The sequence below is a fragment of the Balaenoptera physalus genome, assembly GCF_965194825.1.
Source record: "Balaenoptera physalus genome assembly, chromosome: X".
In the NCBI taxonomy this organism is placed as follows: Eukaryota; Metazoa; Chordata; class Mammalia; order Artiodactyla; family Balaenopteridae; genus Balaenoptera; species Balaenoptera physalus.
In genome coordinates this window covers 37,889,025-37,913,502 of record NC_138903.1, presented here as the reverse complement: position 1 = coordinate 37,913,502, position 24,478 = coordinate 37,889,025, and the positions used below count along the sequence as shown (strand labels likewise).

At 36.7% G+C, this 24,478-nt stretch overlaps 1 protein-coding gene across 10 annotated transcripts in view; it reads left to right on the top strand.

Annotated features, from left to right (window-relative positions):
- CASK (calcium/calmodulin dependent serine protein kinase) overlaps window positions 1-24,478 on the top strand; it is a 393,009-nt gene that overhangs the window by 64,055 nt on the left and 304,476 nt on the right. For 5 of the 10 annotated variants that reach the window (XM_082446395.1, XM_082446400.1, XM_082446399.1 and 2 more), the window contains exon 2: window positions 10,276-10,406. In XM_082446395.1, coding sequence (XP_082302521.1) covers window positions 10,276-10,406 — 131 coding nt within the window. The remainder of the gene's footprint in view (window positions 1-10,275; window positions 10,407-24,478) is intronic. The other 5 variants (XM_082446397.1, XM_082446401.1, XM_082446403.1 and 2 more) reach the window with 1 other exon arrangement.

The window sequence follows — 24,478 nt, the reverse complement described above, 5'->3', positions numbered from 1 at the left end:
TGAACATCCAGCAGGAATGCGGTCAGGGGGCATGCTCTGCTCTGCATTTCCTGCTTTTCAGCTCGCTGAGGCTGCCTCCCGCTCAGCTATTCCTGAGAGCACTGCTGTGGGCTGAAATGAGAGTCCTCTGCTGATCGAGGCAGCAGAGAGGAGCAGGAATCTCATCAGCCCCTGGTCAGAAAAAGTAAAACAGAGGAACCTGGCCCCAGATTACGTGGTTCTTCTGTTTTCAAGTTAAAGAGGTGATCAGTGGCATTGGGAATCATTGATGGCTCTCTAGTTAACCTCTACTCAATGCTTAACTGGCAGCCTGAGATCTCACTGTCTTGTATTCCTGAGTTGAATCTCCTGTTTGCTGTCCCTTGGCGTCCTTTTTTACTGGTCTACTCTCTTGTTCTAGCAAACACATCCTACAATAATTTCTTCAGGAAGTATGCATGGCAAGTAATGTATTGAGCTTTTTCATATCTGAAAATTTTTTTATTATTGATTTTTCTGACTCAATGTAGACTTTAAAGGTTAGAAATATTTTTCCTTCATGATTCTGAAGGTGTCGCTCTAATGTCTCATTGCTTCTAGTGTTGCCATTGAGAGATCAGAAGCCATTGCAGTGCCTGATCCATTGTGTGTGAACTATATCATCCTCCCCTCCTTGAGCACCCTTACCCCTACTGCTGGAAATCTGAACATTTTGTAGCCCTTAGGGTTCTTAAATTTCACAGTGGCATGTGTGGACATGTGTCTTATCTATTTTGCTGAGTACTTCATGGGTGCTTTTCTTTAAAATTTTTATTTTATATGGGGGTATAGTTGATTAACAATGTTGTGTTAGTTTCAGGTGTACAGCAAAGTGATTCAGTTATACATATGCATGTATCTATTCTTTTTCAAATTCTTTTCCCATGTAGGTTGTTACAGAATATTGAGCAGAGTTCCCTGTGCTATAGAGTAGGTCCTTGTTGGTTACTTATTTTAAACTTAGCACTGTTTACATGTAAATCCCAAACTCCCAATCTATCCCTACCCCCCCTTCCCCCCTGGTAGCCATAAGTTCGTTCTCTATGTCTGTGAGTCCATTTCTGTTTTATAAATAAGTTCATTTGTATAATTTTTTTTTAGATTCCACATATAAGCAATATCATATTATATTTGTCTTTGTCTGACTTACTTCACTTAGTATGATAATCTCCAGGTCCATCCATGTTGCTGCAAATGGCATTATTTCATTCTTTTTTATGGCTGAGTAGTATTCCATCATATAAATGTACCACATCTTCTTTATCCATTCATCTGTTGATGAATATTTAGGTTGCTTCCATGTCTTGGCTATTGTAAACAGTGCTGCAGTGAACACTGGGGTGCATGTATCCTTTAGAACCATGGTTTTCTCTGAGTGTATGCCCAGGAGTGGGATTGCTGGATCATATGGTAGCTCTAATTTTAGTTTCTTAAGGAACCTCCATACTCTTCTCCATAGTGGCTGTACCAGTTTAGATTCCCACCAACAGTGTGGGAGGGTTCCCTTTTCTCCACACCCTCTCCAGAATTTATTGTTTGTAGATTTTTTAATGATGGCCATTCTGCCTGGTGTGAGGTGATACCTCATTGTAGTTTTGATTTGCATTTCTCTAATAATTAGTGATGTTGAGCATCTTTTCATGTGCCTCTTGGCCATCTGTATGTCTTCTTTGGAGAAATGCCTGCTTAGGTCTTTTGCCCATGTTTTGATTGGGTTGTTTGTTTTTTTAATATTGAGCCACAGTAGCTGTTTGTAAATTTTGGAGACTAATCCTTTGTTGGTTGCATTGTTTGCAAATATTTTCTCCCATTCTGTGGGCTGTCTTTTCGTTTTGTTTATGGTTTCCTTTGCTGTGCAAAAGCTTTTGAGTTTCATTAGGTCCCATTTGTTTATTTTTGTTTTTATTTCCATTACTCTAGGAGACTTCTCAGAAAAGATGTTGCTGCGATTTATGTCAGAGTGTTCTGCCTCTGTTTTCCTCTAAGAGTTTTATAGCATCTGGTCTTACATTTAGGCCTTTAATCCATTTTGAGTTTACTTTTGTGTATGGTGTTAAAGAATGATCTAATTTCATTTTTTTACATGTGGCTGTCCAGTTTTCCCAGCACCATTTATTGAAGAAACTGTCTTTCCTCCATTGTATAGTCTTGCTTCCTTTGTTGTAGATTAATTGACCATATGTATGTGGATTTATTTCTGGGCTTTCTATCCTGTTCCATTAATCTATATTTCTGTTATTGTGCCAGTACCATACTGTTTTGATGACTAGCTTTGTAGTATAGTCTGAAGTCAGGGAGCCTGATTCCTCCAGCTCTGCTTTTTGTCTGGTTTTCCTATCAATGCATTGATAGGAATTGCATTGAATCTGTACATTGCCTTGGATAGTATAGTCATTTTGACAATATTGATTCTTCCAATCCACGAATGTGGTATATCTCTCCATCTGTTTGTGTCATCTTTGATTTCTTTCATCACTGTCTTATAGTTTTCAGAGTACAGGTCTTTTGTCTCCTTAGGTAGGTTTATTCCTAAGTATTTTATTCTTTTTGATGCGATGGTAAATGGGATTGTTTCCTTAATTTCTCTTTCTGATCTTTCATTGTTAGTGTATAGGAATGCAAGGGATTTCTGTGTATTAATTTTGTATCCTGCAAGTTTACCAGATTCATTGATGTGCTCTAGTAGTTTCCTGGTAGCATCTTTAGGATTTTCTATGTATAGTGTCATGTCATCTGCAAACAGTGACAGTTTTACTTCTTCTTTTCCAATTTAGATTCCTTTTATTTCATTGTCTTCACTGAGTGCCGTAGCTAGGACTTCCAAAACTGTGTTGAATAAAAGTGGCAAGAGTGGACATCCTTGTCTTGTTCCTGGTCTTAGAGGAAATGCTTTCAGCTTTTCATTGTTGAGTATGATGTTAGCTGTAGGTTAGTCATATATGGTCTTTATTATGTTGAGGTATGTTCCCTCTATGCCCACTTTCTGGAGCGTTTTTATTGTAAATGGGTGCTAAATTTTGTCAAATGCTTTTTCTGCATCTGTTGAGATGATAATGTAGTTTTTATTCTTCAATTTGTTGATGTGGTGTATCCCACCGTTTGATTTGTGGATATTGAAAAATTCTTGTATCCCTCGGATAAATCCCACTTGATCATGGTGTATGATCCTTTTAATGTATTGTTGGATTCGGACTGCTAATGTTCTGTTGAGGATTTTTGCATCTATATTCATCAGTGATATTGGCCTGTAATTTTCTTTTTTTGTGGTATTTTTGTCGGGTTTTGGTATCAGGGTGATGGTGACCTCATAGAATGAGTTTGGGAGTATTCCTTCCTCTGCAATTTTTTGGAATAGTTTCAGAGGGATAGGTGTTAACTCTATCCCTCTATCAAATGTTTGATAGAATTCGCCTGTGAATTCATCTGGTCCCAGACTTTTGTTTGTTAGGAGTTTTTAAATCATGGTTTCAACTTCACTACTGGTGATTGGTCTGTTCATATTTTCTATTTCTTCCTGGTTCAGTCTTGTGAGACTGTACCTCTCTAAGAATTTGTCCATTTCTTACAGGTTGTCCATTTTATTGGCATACAGTTGCTTGTAGTATTCTCATGATCTTTTGTATTTCTGTGGCATTAGTTGTAACTTCTCCTTTTTCATTTCTAATTTTATTGATTTGAGTCCTCTCCTTTTTTCTTTTTTTTTTTTTTTGATGAGTCTGGCTAAAGGTTTATCAATTTTGTTTACCTTTTCAAGGAACCAGCTTTTAGTTTCATTGATCTTTGCTGTTGTTTTGTCTCTATTTCATTTATTTCTGCTCTGATCTTTATGATTTCTTTCCTTCTACTAACTTTAGGTTTTACTTGTTCTTCTTTCTCTAGTTGCTTTAGGTGTAAGGTTAGGTTGTTTGAGGTTTTTCTTGTTTCCTGAGGTAAGGTTGTATTGCTATAAACTTCCCTCTTAGAACTGCTTTTGCTGCATCCCATAGGTTTTGGATCATTGTGTTTTCATTGTCATTTGTCTCTAGGTATTTTTTGATTTCCTCTTTGATTTGTTCAGTGATCCATTGGTTGTTTAGGAGCATATTGTTTAGCCTCCACTTGTTTGTGATTTTTATAGTTTTTTTCCTTGTAGTTTTTTTCTAATCTCATAGTGTTGTGATCGGAAAGGATGCTTCATATGGTTTCAATTTTCTTAAATTTGCCGGGGCTTGCCTTGTGGCCCAGCATGTGGTCAGTCCTGGGGAGTGTTCCGTGTGCACTTGAGAAGAATGTGTGTTCTGCTGCTTTTGGATGGAATGCTCTATAAATATCAATTAAGTTCATCTGGTCTACTGTTTCATTTAAGGTCTGTGTTTCCTTATTGATCTTCTGTCTGGATGATCTGTCCATTGATGAAAGTGGGGTGTTAAAGTCCCCCACTATTATTGTGTTGCTGTCAATTTCTCCCTTTATGGCTGTTAGTATTTGCTTTGTATATTGGGGTGCTCCTATGTTGGCTGCATATATATTTACAATTGTTATATCTTCTTCTTGGATTGATTCCTTGATCATTATGTAGTGTCCTTGTTTGTCTCTTGTAATAGTCTTTATTTTAAAGTCGATTTTGTCTGGTATGAGTAGTGTTACTCCAGCTTTCTTGTGATTTCTATTTGTATGGAATACCTTTTTCCATCCCCTTACTTTCAGTCTGTATGTGTCCCTAGATCTGAAGTAGGTCTATTGTAGACAGCATATATATGGGTCTTGTTTTTGTATCCATTCAGCCAGTCTGTGTCTTTTGGTTGGAGCATTTAATCCGTTTACATTTAAGGTACTTATTGATATGTATGTTCCTATTGCCATTTTCTTAATTGTTTTGGATTTGTTTTTGTAGGTCTTTTTTCTTCCCTTCCTCATTTGTTCTCTTGTCTTGTGATTTGATGACTAACATTAGTTTTGTGTTTGGATTCCTTTTTCTTTTTTGTGTGTGTCTATTGTAGATTTTTGGTTTGCAGTTACCATGAGTTTTGATATAGCAGTCTATATATATGCAAGATGGTTTTACGATGCTGGTCTTTTAATTTCAAATGCATTTCCAATATCCTGCACTTGTGTTCTCCTCTTCTTACAATTGCTGGGTTTTATATCATATTTGTATGTAGATGATTTTCTACCTTTTCTTTATGTTTGCCTTTACTGGGGAACTTTTCCATTTGTAATTTTCTTGGTTCTAGTAGTAGCCTTTTCTTTTCTGCTTAGAGAAGTTCCTTTAGCATTTTTTCCAAAGCTGGTTTGGTGGTGCTGAATTCTCTTAGCTTTTGCTTGTCTGTAAAGTTTTTGATGTATACATATAGCTGATTCACTTTGTTATACAGCAGAAACTAACACAACATTGTAAAGCAATTATACTCCAATAAAGATGTTAAAAAAAAATCTGAGTGAGAGCCTTGCTGGGTGAAGTATTCTTGGTTGTAAGTTCTTTCCTTTTATCATTTTAAATATATTTTGTCGCTCCCTTCTGGCTTGCAGAGTTTATGCTGAGAAATCAGGTGATGACCTTATGGGAGTTCTCTTGTATGTTATTTTTTGCTTTTCCCCCTTCTGGCTCCTTTTAATTTGGACAACTCAGGATTTAAGGTCTGGGAAATGTTCTTGGATTGAGTTCCTCCCTTCCATTTTCTTTGTTCTTTTGGTTCTACTTTCTGGGAAATTTCCTCAACTTTATCTGCCACCCCTTCTATTGAGTTTTAAATTTCTTCATATATTTAGTTTTCAAGAGCCCTCATTTTGTCTTCTGAAAGTTCTGTTTTTGTTTCATAGTTATAGTATCTTTCCAAGGACATTAATGGTAGTTGGAAGTTTTTTTCTTGTTTAGTCTGTTTCCTCTAAGTTGCTCTTTCTGTTTTGATATCTGTCTTCCAAATTAGACTCTTCTCCAGATGTTTTGGGAGGTTGGTTATCTACTTATGATTAGGAATAGAGCAGTGGTTCTTGAGGGACATTTGACAACGTTTAGAGACATTTTTGCTTGGCAAAACTGGCCGCGGGGGTGCTACTATCATGTCCAGGTAGAGGCTGGAGACGCTGTTAGGCACCCTACAATGCACAGGACATCCTTGCACAACAAAGGACTATTCAGCCCAAAATGCCAACAATGCCGAGGTTGGAAAGCTGATTGAAAACTCTGAACTTGTGGCAGAACTTGTTGACTTTGGATTTCAAGGAAGGTGATCTGGTTGAGTGGTTTGAACAATATAACGTCATTATCTTTAGGTCTTTCCCTCTGGGCTGGTCACATATTCAATAGAAAATCTTTCCTTTCCTGCCTGAAGGGTAAAGATCTAGCTTCTAACATTCCCCCCTGTTAATGGGAAATGGGGATGGGCTGTCTACATTCAGTTTGTGTGTGATCACATAAACCCCTTGCTTTTCATATAGTATCCACTTCCTCAACTGCCTTCTGTCCCCAGTTCTAAGACCCTGTGTTTTACCCTCTCCAGAAAATGGACCTCTGTGAGGATGAGGCAGGGTAGTTACCCAGTGGATTGAGTAGAGGAGGATCTAAGACTCTTAACTGCTTCTCTAATAGATTTCACTCAAACCTTGTTAGTTTAGCCCCACCCTCTCTTTCTCAGAGTTATCTGGTGCTGCCAGTTCAGGTGCTTCCTGAGAATTCTGTAGTGTAAATGAGTTTGGTTCTGAACTATTCTTATTTTCTCCTTGCAATTTGGCTTTCCTATGAATGCTAAGCCAGTTACCATTACTCCATCTGCTTTCTTGCTTTCAAAATTTGATTATTAATTACTATTGTATTCTCTCATTCTCCCAGTCCTTTAAGACATTTTCTTTAGCCCCTTTTCTCTCATTTTAATGGGTTTGGGGAGAAAAGTTAATTTAGATGCATTTGCTAAATCTATCCTATTATCCTGGAGACCAATATATTATTCTATATTCTAGCATAATTTTGCTTAATTCTAGTCACCTTTTGATGTGCAATTGTCCCTCAGTATTTGCAGGGGATTGGTTATAGGATCCCCGCCAATACCAAAATCCATGGATGCTCAAGTTCCTTATATAAAATAGCATATTATTTGCATATAACCCACACATATGCCCCATATACTTCAAATCATCTCTAGATTACTTACAATACCTAATACAATGTAAATAGTTGCCAGTGCAAATTCAAGTTTTTCTTTTTGGAACTTTCTAGAATTTTTTTCATATATTTTCAATCCATGGTTGGCTGAATACACAGATGTGGAACCTGCAGATACAGAGGGCCAACTGTATTTACTTTTGGTATCATAATTGTTCAATTCCTAGACATGACCTTTCTTCACATTAATGAAAGCTAGAGGAGATTATTCTGTGTCTGCATAGAGACACAGCTACATTCTTTTCCAAACCTTAGGGAAGTAATAGCAAATATTCAATTGTAACGTATTCTAGTTTAATTGACCTTTGACTTTAAAACTTAGTATTCTGAAAGCAGCCAACTGCCTTGAGTAGAACCTTGTGCCACAATCCCAATCAATATTCAGTATTCTTAAAGAATTGGATAAAGAATATAGATTTTATCAAATCTGAAATGCCATCAATTATCTTATCATTCCAGTTTGATTAATACCCTGGCCAGAATTAGTGGAAATATGAGAAAGATAGTAGTTTATAATGATGGCTTACAACTACCTCTGTCAGTATTTCCCCCCCCCCCATAATTATTCAAGAATCGACTGTACTATAGACTAAAAATATAAGGATGAAATTTCAAGATTCAAAAAAAGAGTTTAGGCCATACTGAAACCTAGGCCTCCTGAATTTTTGCTGTTCCTTAAACTGTCATTCAAGTATAATTAATAAGTGTAATACAGAAGTTTTTACATACATTTTATTACACTCTCCTCCGCATTTTAAGATGGGAAAACAAGCCAGATTTTCTTATATCCTGTGTCTTTTTAGCATTTTGATGAAATAAATATAATCAAGTCCTGCTAAAATTATAGACACTATATAGTCATTTAAATTTTTATCAGTTTCCACTGAGTTTCCAGTTGATGGATTAAATCCCAAAAGAAGTTAAAAGATTTTTCAGTGTCTTTTTAGTGTACTAAATTTGGTTCACCTTTTCTAACCCCCTGGATGTCACTGAGAGACAGATCTTTGAAACTCTTTACTGGTGACCTATCTTCAGGTCATCAATAGTTCAGAGATAAACTCATTTTCTTTGCCTCACATTATAAAAGTAGCCTAAAGAACCAAGGATTTGGTTCCTTTTTTTCATTCACAGACTTGAACACGTTTTTGGTGGTTTTTTTTGTATCAGTATTCCCTTTTTTTCTTGATTCTTCCTAGCTTTCTTCATTCTACTATTACTAAAAGGGTTGGGGGAGAAGCTATGTTTTCTTCCTCACCTTTGTTCAAACAGGAAAAAGTAAAGAATTGACTCTATTGACCAAAAATGATCCCACATACAGATCTTGGAAAGTATCCAAAAGGTGTAGTGAATTGAAGCATACTACACAAATGTATATATAAATAGAGTCCCAAGGGTTTAATGTGTGTACAAAAACCAATTACTCTAAACATTTCCTGAAATTGCTTGCAATTGTCAGGATCTAAGTAATCACAAGTAAGACATCCAGATTGAGAATGAAAACATTTGTGGGAGTCCTGACTCACATTGTTATATTGTCTTCTCACAGAGAAAAGTCTTTGAACAGTTTTGAGTGATTATCAAAAAGGTCCTTTTCCTATAGAGTTCTGAAAGGTACGCTATTACCATTTCTTTTCCTTCCAGTTTAGCTTTGTTAGGTTGCTTGAAGAGAGAGATTTGAAACTGTAGTGTAACTGATGTCCTGATGATTGATGGTGGGATGAAATCAACTGATTCATATGATCTCAGAGAAATGTTTAAGTCTAGGTTAGATTATATTCGTTTGCCTGTCCTCTGAAAGAATAAAGACAAACTTACACTTTAAGGCAAAAGTATCATAAGTGTCCTACTGTAAATGAAGAACTTTTCTCTGTCTTCTGATTGACCACATGCATCCAGGTGTACTGTTTCTACCTGTAAAAACCAATGAGAGTGTTTTGTTTCCTGAGGAGGGGGGAAATACATACATGTATACATGTACATGTGTGTGTATTTAATAACTTAAACCATACTAGCCTTCAAATAAAATACTACAGTATATTGCGATTGCATTCTACATTAATCAATAGTTGATTCAAGCATGTTGGATTATCTTTAGTTCAGATACTTATTTGATAACTATTAATCACAAGGAACCGAGTGTGTATTTGTGTTTTTAATGCCTGGGACTGGGCATTGGTATTTTATCAGTCATCATAGTTGATTCAACTGTATGGTCAATATTGAGAGCCACCAATTTCAGTTGAGGCGAGGACTGAGTAAGAAAGTGACTGGACCACTGGTTTTGCTAGTAGAAATTACTTCCTTTCCTATGGCAGTTGAGAATAATGCTAATTTGAAGTTTGAGGAGGATGAAGGATTTCTCTGTGACTTCACGTGAGACTGTAGAGGTTGTCGGAAACTAAATCATGTAGGGCTTTCTCTTTGTCAAGTGCCTATTTAAGTCTTCTGCCCAGATTTCCTTGTAGTATATTTTCTTATTTAAGAATTATTTATGTATTTTGGTTTTTGACTAAATACATGTGTTGCAAATACCTTCTCTCTGGGATTTTAAGCAGAAACATAATATCAGATTTTCATTTTTAAAACATCACTGCAAGAATGAATGGGAGAAACAAGTTTTCAGTGGTCCTAGTAGAAATTGGTAGTGGTTTAGACTACGGTATGAGTCATGCAGAGAAGTGGACAGGGTTAAGAGATATTTGAGATAAACTCAGTAGGACTTGTTAGTGAATATTAGATAAGTGATGGCTAAGATGAGAGAATGATTTAAGTTTCTGGTTCAAAAGGTAAAAGTTGTATACACTACCACTGTGAACTATTATTTTGTTTAAGATGCTGATAATATATAGAGAAAATTACAGAGATTATTTGCCTTGAATATAAGAACACTATTTCAAATTTTTAAAAGTGATTTTGAAAGTAAATTTGTTTCTTATTTTTCTGGTTTATCAACTTCAAATAAATAATTACCTCATGAATTATAGAAAAATGTGTTCAAAACTATATTAAATTCTATTTTGAAAGCTATGGCTATAGTAGACAATGAAATATGAATAAACTGTTGAAGGAAATAGAAACTTAAGAAAATCAACAAATTAAACTTGGATTTTTTTTTTTAGGGGTCCCTTCAGTGTTGTACGACGATGCATCAACAGAGAAACTGGGCAACAATTTGCTGTAAAAATTGTTGATGTAGCCAAGTTCACATCAAGTCCAGGGTTAAGTACAGAAGGTAAGAGATGGATTTCAAGTAAGTTATTTGATGTCTGGCTTTATTTCATTTCCAATCCATCTATCAACTTAACCTTCATCTGGGGGTGGGGAAGCAGAGGGTGTAATGTAGTGGGAAGTGGGTGGAGACAGTTTAAATTCCATTCTAGTTTGTCAGATTTCTAGAACATAGTATTTGAAAGATAGCTAGATTTGATTAACAGTGTTATGAAGTCATCTAGGATTGCTATTGGCCTATGTTTTTTGAATAGAAAGGAAGTAAAATCTGAAAATATATTTTTTAGGATCTAACTTGTAGTCCTATAGTATAGAACATGGGATGGGAAGGGTGAGAAGGGAAATAATGGCACAAATATAGTCATTGCAGATTCAAAAGAAACTAAGATGAGTTCCCTTCAAGTCCATAACTTATTACCCTTAGGATTGTGATCTAATAGAACTAAAAGACTAATATATCACATATTGCTTAAGTCACTTATGGTGTATATGTGTAAATTTGAAAGAACAGTACTGCTAGGACTTGCAGGACTCAAAATTTTGTTTCAAGACATTGATATGGCTAATCATATTTATGTATAAATATTTATAAACAGTACAGAAGCATTTCAAAAGCTTTTTTTGTTTGTTTGTTTTTTGCTGTTTTAAGCCATAGTTTCATGTAGCCATGATTCACATATGGTCGCACTTCAGATGGCACAATTATTATTTTAACGTTTCTAATTAGCCTGTCTTCTGTCTTTAGACTTTTTCGCAGTCCAGTAAAAGACGTATCCTTCTTAAGTCCTTTCCTTCTTAATCCCAAGAGCAATGCAGTTAATAGTTTAAATTGGAAAAGCTAAGGCAGAGTAGCCTATTTATATTTTATCCAGTTATCTTACTTTAAGAAGTAGAAGCCCAGATACTGTGAGCTCCAAGTTAATCTATTCCTGCAGATCCTTTTTCAGGATCATTACTTTTAAATACTTTTTTGAAACCTTCTAAATTATTATTATCCATATACTGAATGTAGAAGATTCGTAGAAGTTGTTACAAAGAATCAATAACTGATTTTTTTTTTAGTGCTTTAATCTTTCAATTCTTAAGGTAAGATTTAGGGATTTTATATCTTACAGTTTCATATTTTGGAATTGGCTATTATTACTTTTGAATACAAATTATTTTATAAATTTAGCAGAATTTAAACTTCACTTCTAATCAGGTTTTACCACTATATTATGTTTCCTAAAACTTTTGAACTGCATTTAAGTTTAATATACTGTATTTGATTTTCTGTACCTCAGTTGTCAACTAATTTTAACAAAAAACTTTCTGAGTACTTAGGTAATTTTGTATAAACCTAGTTCATTAAACATACAGATGTGTTGAATCTTTACTTCTCTTAAATGTTTTAATACTGTTGATGAATTTAGTAAGATTCCAGTTTAAAATCACAAGTCTAAATCAATTACTCAGTATACCTATATTATGTTGATTTTGTTTATCAGTATACCTAATTCTGAATCTACAGACTAAAGACGTTTTTTATGGAGACAGTTAATTACTTTCTCAGTTGTCTGAGGTTCTTTCTTTTTTTAAAAAAAATAAATTTATGTATTTATTTATTTATTTATGGCTGAGTTGGGTCTTTGTTCCTGCGCGGGCTTTCTCTAGTTGTGGTGAGTGGGGGCTACTCTTCATTGCGGTGCGCAGGCTTCTCACTGCGGTGGCTCCTCTTGTTGTGGAGCACGGGTTCTAGGCGTGCAGGCTTCAGTAGTTGTGGCGCACAGGTGTAGTTGCTCTGCGGCATGTGGGATCTTCCCGGACCAGGGCTCGAGCCCATGTCCACTGCATTGGCAGGAGGATTCTTAACCATTGCGCCACCAGGGAAGCCCTTGGCTGAGGTTCTTTATTGACAGATTTCTTCAGCAAGGAATCTCTCTAGCTATAGACCCAGACTGCCAGCCTGAGTCTCTTTTGTTGTCACGTAGCCAGGGAGTCAAACACCAAACTTAAAAAGATGGGGTTGGCGTATCATGCATGTCTCTGAGGTTAAGTCTTCTGAAGTTCACTCATTTGTCACTTTGGCATTGCTTTGAGTATATAAATGTCTTCAAGTCCTTTTCTGAAGACAAGGCTAGGGCATTTCATTGATCTTATATGGTAGGGTCACAACCTATAGATATTAAATGATATCCAATTGAATTCTGCATATTACTCATGACTTTATCTGGTTTTGATAAGGGTTTGATGTTATTGAAATGAAAATGTGCAATTGTTCCCTTATATTTATGGCACCAAAATGTAGTTTTCCCTTCTTCTTTAGCACAATGACACTCGCAATGATTAAGAAACAGAATAAAAATTTCAACTCCACCCCACACCAACTATTTTTCCTTTTGAAAAAAAATTTGCAGTGGAGTTCCTATACACACTATTGCTTATTTTCACACTAGCTTATTTTATTTTAACTTGCACACATTTTATTATAAGATATATAATAAATAATAAGTTATTTATTTTATACTATAAAACATCATTGAACAGTATCCTCCACCCCCAACTTCTTTCAACATTTTTCTTTTTTTTTTAACATCTTTATTGGAGTATAATTGCTTTACAATGGTGTGTTAGTTTCTGCTTTATAACAAAGTGAATCAGTTATACATATACATATGTTCCCATATCTCTTCCCTCTTGCATCTCCCTCCCTCCCACCCTCCCCATCCCACCCCTCTAGGTGGTCACAAAGCACCGAGCTGATCTCCCTGTGCTATGCGGCTGCTTCCCACTAGCTATCTATTTTACATTTGGTAGTGTATATATGTCCATGCCACTCTCTCACCCTGTCACATCTTACCCCTCCCCCTCCCCATATCCTCAAGTCCATTCTCTAGTAGGTCTGTGTCTTTATTCCATCTTGCCCCTAGGTTCTTCATGACCTTTTTTTTCCCCTTAGATTCCATATATATGTGTTAGCATACTGTATTTGTTTTTCTCTTTCTGACTTACTTCACTCTGCATGACAGACTCTAACTCCATCCACCTCACTACAAATAACTCAGTTTCGTTTCTTTTTATGGCTGAGTAATATTCTGTTGTATATATGTGCCACATCTTCTTTATCCATTCATCCGATGATGGACACATGGGTTGCTTCCATGTCCTGGCTATTGTAAATAGAGCTGCAATGAACATTTTGGTACATGACTCTTTTTGAATTATGGTTTTCTCAGGGTATATGCCCAGTAGTGGGATTGCTGGGTTGTATGATAGTTCTATTTTTAGTTTTCTAAGGAACCTCCATACTGTTCTCCATAGTGGCTGTATCAATTTACATTCCCACCAATAGTGCAAGAGGGTTCCCTTTTCTCCACACCCTCTCCAGCATTTATTGTTTCTAGATTTTTTGATGATGGCCATTCTGACCTGTGTGAGATGATATCTCACTGTAGTTTTGATTTGCATTTCTCTAATGATTAATGATGTTGAGCATTCTTTCATGTGTTTGTTGGCAATCTGTATATCTTCTTTGGAGAAATGTCTATTTAGGTCTTCTGCCCATTTTTGGATTGGGTTGTTTTTTTTTAATTATTGAGCTGCATGAGCTGCTTGTAAATTTTGGAGATTAATCCTTTGTCAGTTGCTTCATTTGCAAATATTTTCTCCCATTCTGAGGGTTGTCTTTTGGTCTTGTTTATGGTTTCCTTTGCTGTGCAAAAGCTTTTAAGTTTCATTAGGTCCCATTTGTTTATTTTTGTTTTTATTTCCATTTCTCTAGGAGCTGGGTCGAAAAGGATCTTGCTGTGATTTATGTCATAGAGTGTTCTTCCTATGTTTTCCTCTAAGAGTTTGATAGTGTCTGGCCTTACATTTAGGTCTCTAATCCATTTTGAGTTTATTTTTCTATATGGTGTTAGGGAGTGTTCTAATTTCATACTTCTATATGTACCTGTCCAGTTTTCCCAGCACCACTTATTTAAGAGGCTGTCTTTTCTCCACTGTATATGCTTGCCTCCTTTATCAAAGATAAGATGACCATATGTGCGTGGGTTTATCTCTGGGCTTTCTATCCTGTTCCATTGATCTATATTTCTGTTTTTGTGCCAGTACCATACTGTCTTGATTAAAGTAGCTTTGTAGTATAGTCTGAAGTCAGGGAGCCTGATTCCTTCAGCTCCATTTTTCGTTCTCAAGATTGCTTTGGCTATTCGGGGTCTTGTGTGTTTCCATACAAATTGTGAAATTTTTTGTTCTAGTTCTGTGAAAAATGCCAGTGGTAGTTTGATAGGGATTGCATTGAATCTGTAGATTGCTTTGGGTAGTAGAGTCATTTTCACAATGTTGATTCTTCCAAGTCAAGAACATGGTATATCTCTCCATCTATTTGTATCATCTTTAATTTCTTTCATCAGTGTCTTATAATTTTCTGCATACAGGTCTTTTGCCTCCTTAGGTAGGTTTATTCCTAGATATTCTTTTTTTTGCAATGGTAAATGGGAGTGTTTTCTTAATTTCAATTTCAGATTTTTCATCATTAGTGTATAAGAATGCAAGAGATTTCTCTGCATTAATTTTGTATCCTGCTACTCTACCAAATTCATTGATTAGCTCTAGTAGTTTTCTGGTAGCATCTTTAGGATTCTCTATGTATAGTATCATGTCATCTGCAAACAGTGACAGCTTTACTTCTTCTTTTCCGATTTGGATTCCTTTTATTTCTTTTTCTTCTCTAATTGCTGTGGCTAAAACTTCCAAAACTATGTTGAATAATAGTGGTGAGAGTGGGCAACCTTGTCTTGTTCCTGATCTTAGTGGAAATGGTTTCAGTTTTTCACCATTGAGGGTGATGTTGGCTGTGGATTTGTCATATATGGCCTTTATTATGTTGAGGAAAGTTCCCTCTATGCCTACTTTCTGCAGGGCTTTTATCATCAATGGGTGCTAAATTTTGTCAAAAGCTTTCTCTGCATCTATTGAGATGATCATATGGTTTTTCTCCTTCAATGTGTTAATATGGTGTATCATGTTGATTGATTTGCGTATATTGAAGAATCCTTGCATTCCTGGGATAAACCCCACTTGATCATGATGTATGATCCTTTTAATGTGCTGTTGGATTCTGTTTGCCAGTATTTTGTTGAGGATTTTTGCATCTATGTTCATCAGTGATATTGGCCTGTAGTTTTCTTTCTTTGTGACATCTTTGTCTGATTTTGGTATCAGGGTGATGGTGGCCTCGTAGAATGAGTTTGGGAGTGTTCCTCCCTCTGCTATATTTTGGAAGAGTTTGAGAAGGATAGGTGTTAGCTCTTCTCTCAATGTTTGATTGAATGCACCTGTGAAGCCATCTGGTCCTGGGTTTTTGTTTGTTGGAAGATTTTTAATCACAGTTTCAATTTCAGTGCTTGTGATTGGTCTGTTCATATTTTCTATTTCTTCCTGGTTCAGTCTCGGCAGGTTGTGCATTTCTAAGTATTTGTCCATTTCTTCCAGGTTGTCCATTTTATTGGCATATAATTGCTTGTAGAAATCTCTCATGATCCTTTGTATTTCTGCAGTGTCAGTTGTTATTTCTCCTTTTTCATTTCTAATTTTATTGATTTGAGTCTTCTCCCTGTTTTTCTTGATGAGTCTGGCTAATGGTTTATCAATTTTGTTTATCTTCTCAAAGAACCAGCTTTTAGTTTTATTGATCTTTGCTATTGTTGCCTTCATTTCTTTTTCATTTATTTCTGATCTGATCTTTATGATTTCTTTCCTTCTGCTAACTTTGGGGTTTTTTTGTTCTTTCTCTAGTTGCTTTAGGTACAAGGTTAGGTTGTTTATTTGAGATGTTTCCTGTTTCTTAAGGTAGGATTGTATTGCTACAAGCTTCCCTCTTAGAACTGCTTTTGCTGCATCCCATAGGTTTTGGGTCATCGTGTCTCCATTGTCATTTGTTTCTAGGTATTTTTTGATTTCCCCTTTGGTTTCTTCAGTGATCACTTCATTATTAAGTAGTGTATTGTTTATCCTCCATGTGTTTGTATTTTTTTACAGATCTTTTCCTGTAATTGATATCTAGTCTCATAGCGTTGTGGTCAGAAAAGATACTTGATACGATTTCAATTTTCTTAAATTTACCCAGGCTTGATTTGTGACCCAAGATATGATCTATCCTGGAGAATGTTCCATGAGCACTTGAGAAAAATGTGTATTCTGTTGTTTTTGGGTGGAATGTTGTATATATATCAACTCCATCTTGTTTAATATATCATTTAAAGCCTGTGTTTCCTTATTTACTTTCATTTTGGATGATCTGTCCATTGGTGAAAGTGGGGTGTTAAAGTCCCCTACTATGATTGTGTTACTGTCGATTTCCCCTTTTATGGCTGTTAGTATTTGCCTTATGTATTGAGGTGCTCCTATGTTGGGCACATAAATATTTACAATTGTTATATCTTCTTCTTGGATCGATCCCTTGATCATTATGTAGTGTCCTTCTTTGTCTCTTGTAGTAGTCTTTATTTTAAAGTCTATTTTGTCTGATATGAGAATTGCTACTCCAGCTTTCTTTTGATTTCCATTTGCATGGAATATCTTTGTCCATCCCCTCACTTTCAGTCTGTATGTGTCCTAGGTCTGAAGTGGGTCTCTTGTAGACAGCATATATACGGGTCTTGTTTTTGTATCCATTCAGCCAGTCTGTGTCTTTTGGTGGGAGCATTTAATCCATTTACATTAAAGGTAATTATCGATATGTATGTTCCTATTCACATTTTCTTAATTGTTTTGGGTTTGTTATTGTAGGTGTTTTCCTTCTCTTGTGTTTCTTGCCTAGAGAAGTTCCTTTAGCATTTGTTGTAAAGCTGGTTTGGTGGTGCTGAACTCTCTCAGCTTTTGCTTGTCTGTAAAGGTTTTAATTTCTCCATCAAATCTGAATGAGATCCTTGCTGGGTAGAGTAATCTTGGTTGTAGGTGTTTCTCCTTCATCACTTTAATATGTCCTGCCATTCCCTTCTGGCTTGCAGAGTTTCTGCTGAAAGATCAGCTGTTAACCTTATGGGGATTCCCTTGTGTGTTATTTGTTGTTTTTCCCTTGCTGCTTTTAATATGTTTTCTTTATATTTAGTTTTTGATAGTTTGATTAATATGTGTCTTGGTGTGTTTCTCCTTGGATTTATCCTGTATGGGACTCTCTGTGCTTCCAGGACTTGATTAACTACTTCCTTTCCCATATTAGGAAAGTTTTCAACTATAATCTCTTCAAATATTTTCTCAGTCCCTTTCGTTTTCTCTTCTTCTTCTGCGACCCCTATAATTCGAGTGTTGGTGCATTTTATGTTGTCCCAGAGGTCTCTGAGACTGTCCTCAATTCTTTTCATTCTTTGTTCTTCATTCTGCTCTGCAGTAGTTATTTCCACCATTTTATCTTCCAGGTCACTTATCCGTTCTTCTGCCTCAGTTATTCTGCTATTGATTCCTTCTAGAGAGTTTTTAATTTCATTTTTTGTGTTGTTCATCGTTGCTTGTTTCCTCTTTAGTTCTTCTAGATCCTTGTTAAATGTTTCTTGCATTTTGTCTATTCTATTTCCAAGATTTTGGATCATCTTTACTATCATTATTCTGAATTCTTTTTCAGGTAGACTGCCTATTTCCTCTTCATTTGTTAGGTCTGGTGGGTTTTTTCCTTGCTCCTTCATCTGCTGTGTGTTTTTCTGTCTTCTCATTTTGCTTATCTTACTGTGTTTGGGGTCTCCTTTTTGCAGGCTGCAGGTTCGTAGTTCCTGTTGTTTTTGGTGTCTGCCCCCAGTGGCTAAGGTTGGTTCAGTGGGTTGTGTAGGCTTCCTGGTGGAGGGGACTAGTGCCTGTGTTTTGGTGGATGAGGCTGGATCTTGTCTTTCTGGTGGGCAGGTCCATGTCTGGTGGTGTGTTTTGGGGTGTCTGTGACCTTATTATGATTTTAGGCAGCCTCTCTGCTAATGGGTGGGGTTGTGTTCCTGTCTTGCTAGTTGTTTGGCATAGGGTGTCCAGCACTGTAGCTTGCTGGTCGTTGAGTGAAGCTGGGTCTTGGTGTTGAGATGGAGATCTATGGGACATTTTCACTGTTTGGTATTACGTGGAGCTGGGAGGTCTCTTGTGGACCAGTGTCCTGAAGTTGGCTCTCCCACCTCAGAGGCACAGCCCTGATGCCTGGCTGGAGCACCAAGAGCCTTTCATCCACACGGCTCGGAATAAAAGGGAGAAAAAATAGAAAGGAAGAAAGAAAGAGGAGAAAATAAAATAAAGTAAGATAAAATAAGATAAAGTTATTAAAATAAAAAATAGTTATTAAGAAAAAAAATTTTTTTAAGTAAAAAAAAACAAAATACCGACGGACAGAACCCTAGAACAAATGGGGAAAGTAAAGCTATACAGACAAAATCTCACACAGAAGCACACACATACACACTCACAAAAAGAGGAAAAGGGGAAAAAATAATATATCTTGCTCCCAAAGTCCACCTCCTCAATTTGGGACAATTCGTTGTCTATTCAGGTATTCCAGAGATGCAGGTACATCAAGTTGAATGCGCAGCTTTAATCTGCTGCTTCTGAGGCTGCTGGGAGAAATTTCCCTTTCTCTTCTTTGTTCGCACAGCTCCCGGGGTTCTCCTTTGGATTTGGCCCCACCTCTGCACGTAGGTCGCCTGAGGGCATCTGTTCTTCACTCAGACAGGACGGGGTTAAAGGAGCAGCTGCTTCAGGGGCTCTGGCTCGCTCAGGCCGGGGGGAGGGAGGGATTTGGATGCGGGGCGAGCCTGCGGCGGCAGAGGCCAGCATGACATTGCACCAGCCTGATGCGCGCCGTGCGTTCTCCCGGGGAAGTTGTCCTTGGATCACTGGACCCTGGCAGTGGCGGGCTGCACAGGCTCCTGGGAGTGGTGGTGTGGAGAGTGACCTGTGCTTGCACACAGGCTTCTTGGTGGTTGCAGCAGCAGCCTTAGCGTCTCATGCCCGTTTCTGGGGTCCGTGCTGATAGCCGCGGCTCGCGCCCGTCTCTGGAGCTCCTTTAAGCAGCATTCTTAATCCCCTCTCCTCATGTACCAGGAAACAAAGAGGGAAGAAAAAGTCTTTTGCCTCTTAGGCAGGTCCAGACCTTTTCCTGGACTCCCTCCCGGCTAGCTGTGGTGCACTAACCCCTTCAGGCTGTGTTCGCGCCGCCAACCCCAGTCCTCTCCCTGCGATCCCACGGAATCTCGAGCCTCAGCTCCCAGCCCCCGCCCACCCCGGCGGGTGAGCAGACAAGCCTCTTGGGCTGGTGAGTGCTGGTCTGCATGGATCCTCTGTGCGTGAATCTCTCCTCTTTGCCCTCCGCACCCCTGTTGCTGTGCTCTCCTCCGTGGCTCCGAAGCTTCCCCCCTCCACAACCTGCAGTCTCCACCCGCGAAGGGGCTTCCCTGTGTGTGGAAACCTTTCCTCCTTCACAGCTCACTCCCACTGGTGCAGGTCCTGTCCCTATCCTTTTGTCTCTGTTTTTTCTTTTTTCTTTTGCCCTACCCAGGTACGTGGAGAGTTTCTTGCCTTTTGGGAGGTCTGAGGTCTTCTGCCAGCGTTCAGTGTGTGTTCTATAGGAGCAGTTCCACCTGTAGATGTATTTCTGATGTATCTGTGGGGAGGAAGTTGATCTCCACTTCTTACTCTTCCGCCATCTTCTCCCTCAACATTTTTCCCAAACATATTTGCCCTTCCAGTCCATTTACAAATTGTTAGTGTCCAAAAATGACCTTATTCATGGCTAAGGGTACGAGATGTTGTATTAAGAAGAGACATAATTTGAAGTGAAATTTGAAGTATAATAAAAAGGAATCTATAAGTTTAAACAAAAGTACCTAGAAATATCTATATTTACCATTATACTCTCTTCTTTTTTTAAAATTATTTAGTTGCGCTGGGTCTTAGTTGCGGCAGGTGGGCTCCTTAGTTGTGGCTCGACGGCTCCTTAGTTGCAGCTCACTGTCTCCTTAGTTGCAGCACGTGGGCTCCTTAGTTGTGGTACGCGGGCTCCTTAGTTGCAGCATGGGGGCTCCTTAGTTGTGGCATGCGAACTCTTAGTTGCGGCATGTGTGTGGGATCTAGTTCCCTGACCAGAAATCGAACCTGGGCCCCGTGCATTGGGAGCACAGAGTTTTAATCACTGCACCACCAGGGAATGCCCTATATTCTCTTCTAATTAAGCCTGTCTCTCAAGCAACGGATAATTTAAAATCTATTTTATTCTTTGTGTTTTCTTTTTTATTTTATTTTTGTCTTTTTGGTTTATTTAATGTTTGTCATTGCGTTAGTATTTTTTTTCTCATTAGTACATTTGTATTCAAATACATTATTGAATAAAATAGGTTTCGTAAAGTGTCATCTGGGAAACTAAAGTAAGCTATTTATTTGGATAGGTCATTATGATACAAAGAGAAGTAAAAAGAGCACGTATTTAAAAAAAAATTTTATTAGAATATAGGTGATTTACATTGTTGCATTAGTTTCTGCAAAAAGCGAAGTGTATCACTTATACCTATACATATTTTAGATTCTTTTCCCATATAGGTCATTACAGAGTATTGAGAAGAGTTCCCTGTGCTATACAGTAGGTCCTTATTAGTTATCTATTTTAAGAGCACCTATTCTCAAGAAACTTGCAGTTTAATAGCCCCAACCATTGTTTCTAATATTATTTTTATAAGAAAAAATATGTAATAAATTCTAAATATATAATTTACAAATTAGCTTTTGAAATGAAAAATGTATAGTAGTTAAAGACCAGTTATATATGTTTTAATATTTTACATTGTTATTGCTCTATTGAAGGTCAGATGTTGTAATTATTTGAATATCTGTTCTCTGTTTTCTCATTAAAATCATATTTTTTTTGTTCAATAGTGGTTCTTATAGGTTGTAGAGTATCCAAGAAACCCTTAAATTGTAAGCAGAATTATGTATATATGTTCATTTTCCAGAAAAAGAGTCTACAGTTTTTATTAGATTCCTAAAAAGGCATATTATTCCTAAATGGTTAAGAATTTATTCTTTCACATATATGAAAAAGTGAAGTTGACTCTTATGAACGTGAGATCAATAAGAAGTTTCTATTAAATGAAAGCTAGGTGAATATCTTTTAGGATTGGAGGATATTTTCATCCTTATATACACAGCCTCCATTAATCAAATTCCTTGGTTATTATCTTAAAACCTTTAATTAATGGATATTTTATCTCTTACTCTGCTGAGCCATTAATTTAAAGTTGACTTTTTCGTTTTAAAAATAAGTATCAGAATTAATTCAAGCAAATTGTTAATAGGGAAATTTAAGGAATGTAAGATGTACAGAATTGGAAACTAAATTGACGGGAGTTCTGATATCTTGAAAGGACTCAATTCTTTATGGCTTAATTTAAAAAGTTCAAAAGTGGTGGTTTTTATTTTAGAATATTAAGTTGTCTTCTAGAAAGAATATAGATTGGGTTCCAGTTTGCATAGTCTCCAAGAATATCTCATTCAGAAAATCCCAGATAGCAGATGTTAGCAAAATTGGAGGACTAAGGGCCTTTGATAATGCTCATCTCTATAAAAACAAAGGGGAAACTGGCAAAAGTTGTCAAAATCAGCTTTTTCAAAACTCTGGAACAACACATACACAGAGCTTCTGAGCAAGGACTAAGCTAACCAAGCAGAGATAGTGGCCACATACAACAAAGGATACAGACTTTCCAGAATTAGTTCCGAAAAGTCAGTAAACAAATGAACAGGAACAATGATAACAAGAATAAGAACAAGAACAAGAACAACAAGAAAAACCCAGCAATGGTAACAACAAACCCTGGAGGAGGGGAGATTCTTATTTCTGGAGTTGGCACATTACTTAAAACATCTAGTTTTCAACAAAAAATTATGAGTAATGCAAAGAAACAAATTATGGCTCATTAACAGGTGAAAAAGCAAGCATATCAAGATATACATAACTCAAGTCTCAGAAAGAGAGAAGAGAAAGGGACAGAAAGAATATTTGAAGATATAATGGCCCCACATTTCCCAAATCTTATGAAAAACATAAACCAGCACATCCAAGACGCTCAACAAATTCTAAGTACAATAAACTCAAAGATACATCATATCTAACTGTCAAAAGCAACAGTGAGAGTATCTTGAAAAGAGCAAGAGAGAAGCAATTCATCATGTACAAGGTATCCTCAATAAGATTAACAGTGATTTCTCATCAGAAACCATCATGTCCAGGAAACATGAAATACCATATTCAAAATGATGAACGAAAAAGACTGTCTACCGAGAATTCTATATCTAGCAAAACTATACCTCAAAAATGAAGGATACATTAAGACATTTCCAGATTAACAAAACTGAGAAAATTCATCACTAGCAAACCTGCCCTACAAGAAATAGTAAATGTAGTTCTTAAGGCTCAAAAGAAAACACTAGATAGTAACTAAAACCATGAGAAGAAGTAAAAGAGCACAGTAAAGGTAACTACATATGTAAATATAAAAGGCAGTATAAATATTTTTTGATTATAACTTTTTCCCTCCTGATTTAATCGAGAACCACATGAAGTAATAATTATAAATCTATGTTGATGGACATAAATGAATAAAGGTGTAATTGGAATGAAAATAAGAGCACAAAGGAGGGACTGGAACTGTATAGGATGAAAGTGTCTGTATACTACTGAAATTAAGTTTATATTAATCTGAGCCATATTGTTACAAGTTAAGATCTTAATTTTTATACTCAAGTCAGGAAATAAGAAAATAACCCCCAAAATATAGTTTAAAAGTTACAAAGGAATTAAAGGGGTACACTAGAAAATATCTGTTTAATGCAAAAAGTCAATAATGGAGGAATACAAAAACAAAAAAGACATATAGAAAACAAATAGCTAGGGCTTCTCTGGTGGCACAGTGGTTGAGAGTCTGCCTGCCGATGCAGGGGACATGGGTTCGAGCCCTGGTCTGGGAGGATCCCACATGCCGCGGAGCGACTGGGCCCGTGAGCCACAATTGCTGAGCCTGCGCGTCTGGAGCCTGCGCGTCTGGAGCCTGCGCGTCTGGAGCCTGCGCGTCTGGAACCTGTGCTCCGCAACAAGAGAGGCCGCGATAGTGAGAGGCCCGCGCACCGCGATGAAGAGTGGCCCCCGCTTGCTGCAACTAGAGAAAGCCCTCGCACAGAAATGAAGATCCAACACAGCCAAAAATAAATAAATAAATTAATTAATTTTAAAAAAATTAAAAAAAAAAGAAAACAAATAGCAAAATTGTAAACATAAATTTTACAGTAAGTCCCATACATATGAACGAGTTCCATTCCGAGAGCACGTTCTTAAGTCCAATTTGTTCGTAAGTCCAACAAAGTTAGCCTAGGTACCCAACTAACACAATCGACTATATAGTAGTGTAGTAAGTTATGTGATTAGACATTACATACATGTGTTCGCATCTTTGAAAGCTCACAACGTTTTTTTCTTTTTTTCTTTTTTAGGATTTAAATTTCATTTTATTTATCTTTTTTCTTACAATTTTATTGAGATATAATTGATGTACAGCACTGTACACATTTAAGGTACATAGCATGATGATTTGATTTACATACATCATGAAATGGTTATCACAGTAAGTTTAGTGAACATCCATCATCTAATATAGATACAAAATTACAGAAATAGAAAAAAATTATTTTTCTAAGATTTAAATTTTAAATAATGAGTTTAAATATAGAGAATGTGTACATGGCACAGTATTAGCTTTTCACACTTTAAATTTGGTGAAAATAAGATGAATATTTTTTGTGAATGCCTATCTTGTTTGTTAGTTATTTTGTTTATTTGTCAAATAAATCGATTATTTAATGTAAAATCTGAGTTCTTTTTGTCATTTCTTTAAGCTTTTTATTTTAAATTGGAGTATAGCCAATTAAAAATGTTGTGATAGTTTCAGGTGTACAGCAGAGTTACTCAGCCATACATATACATGTATCCATTCTCCCCCAAACTCCCCTCCCATCCACGCTGCCACATAACATTAAGCAGAGTTCCCTGTGCTATACAGTAGTTCCTTGGTTATCCATTTTAAATATAGCAGTGCGTACATG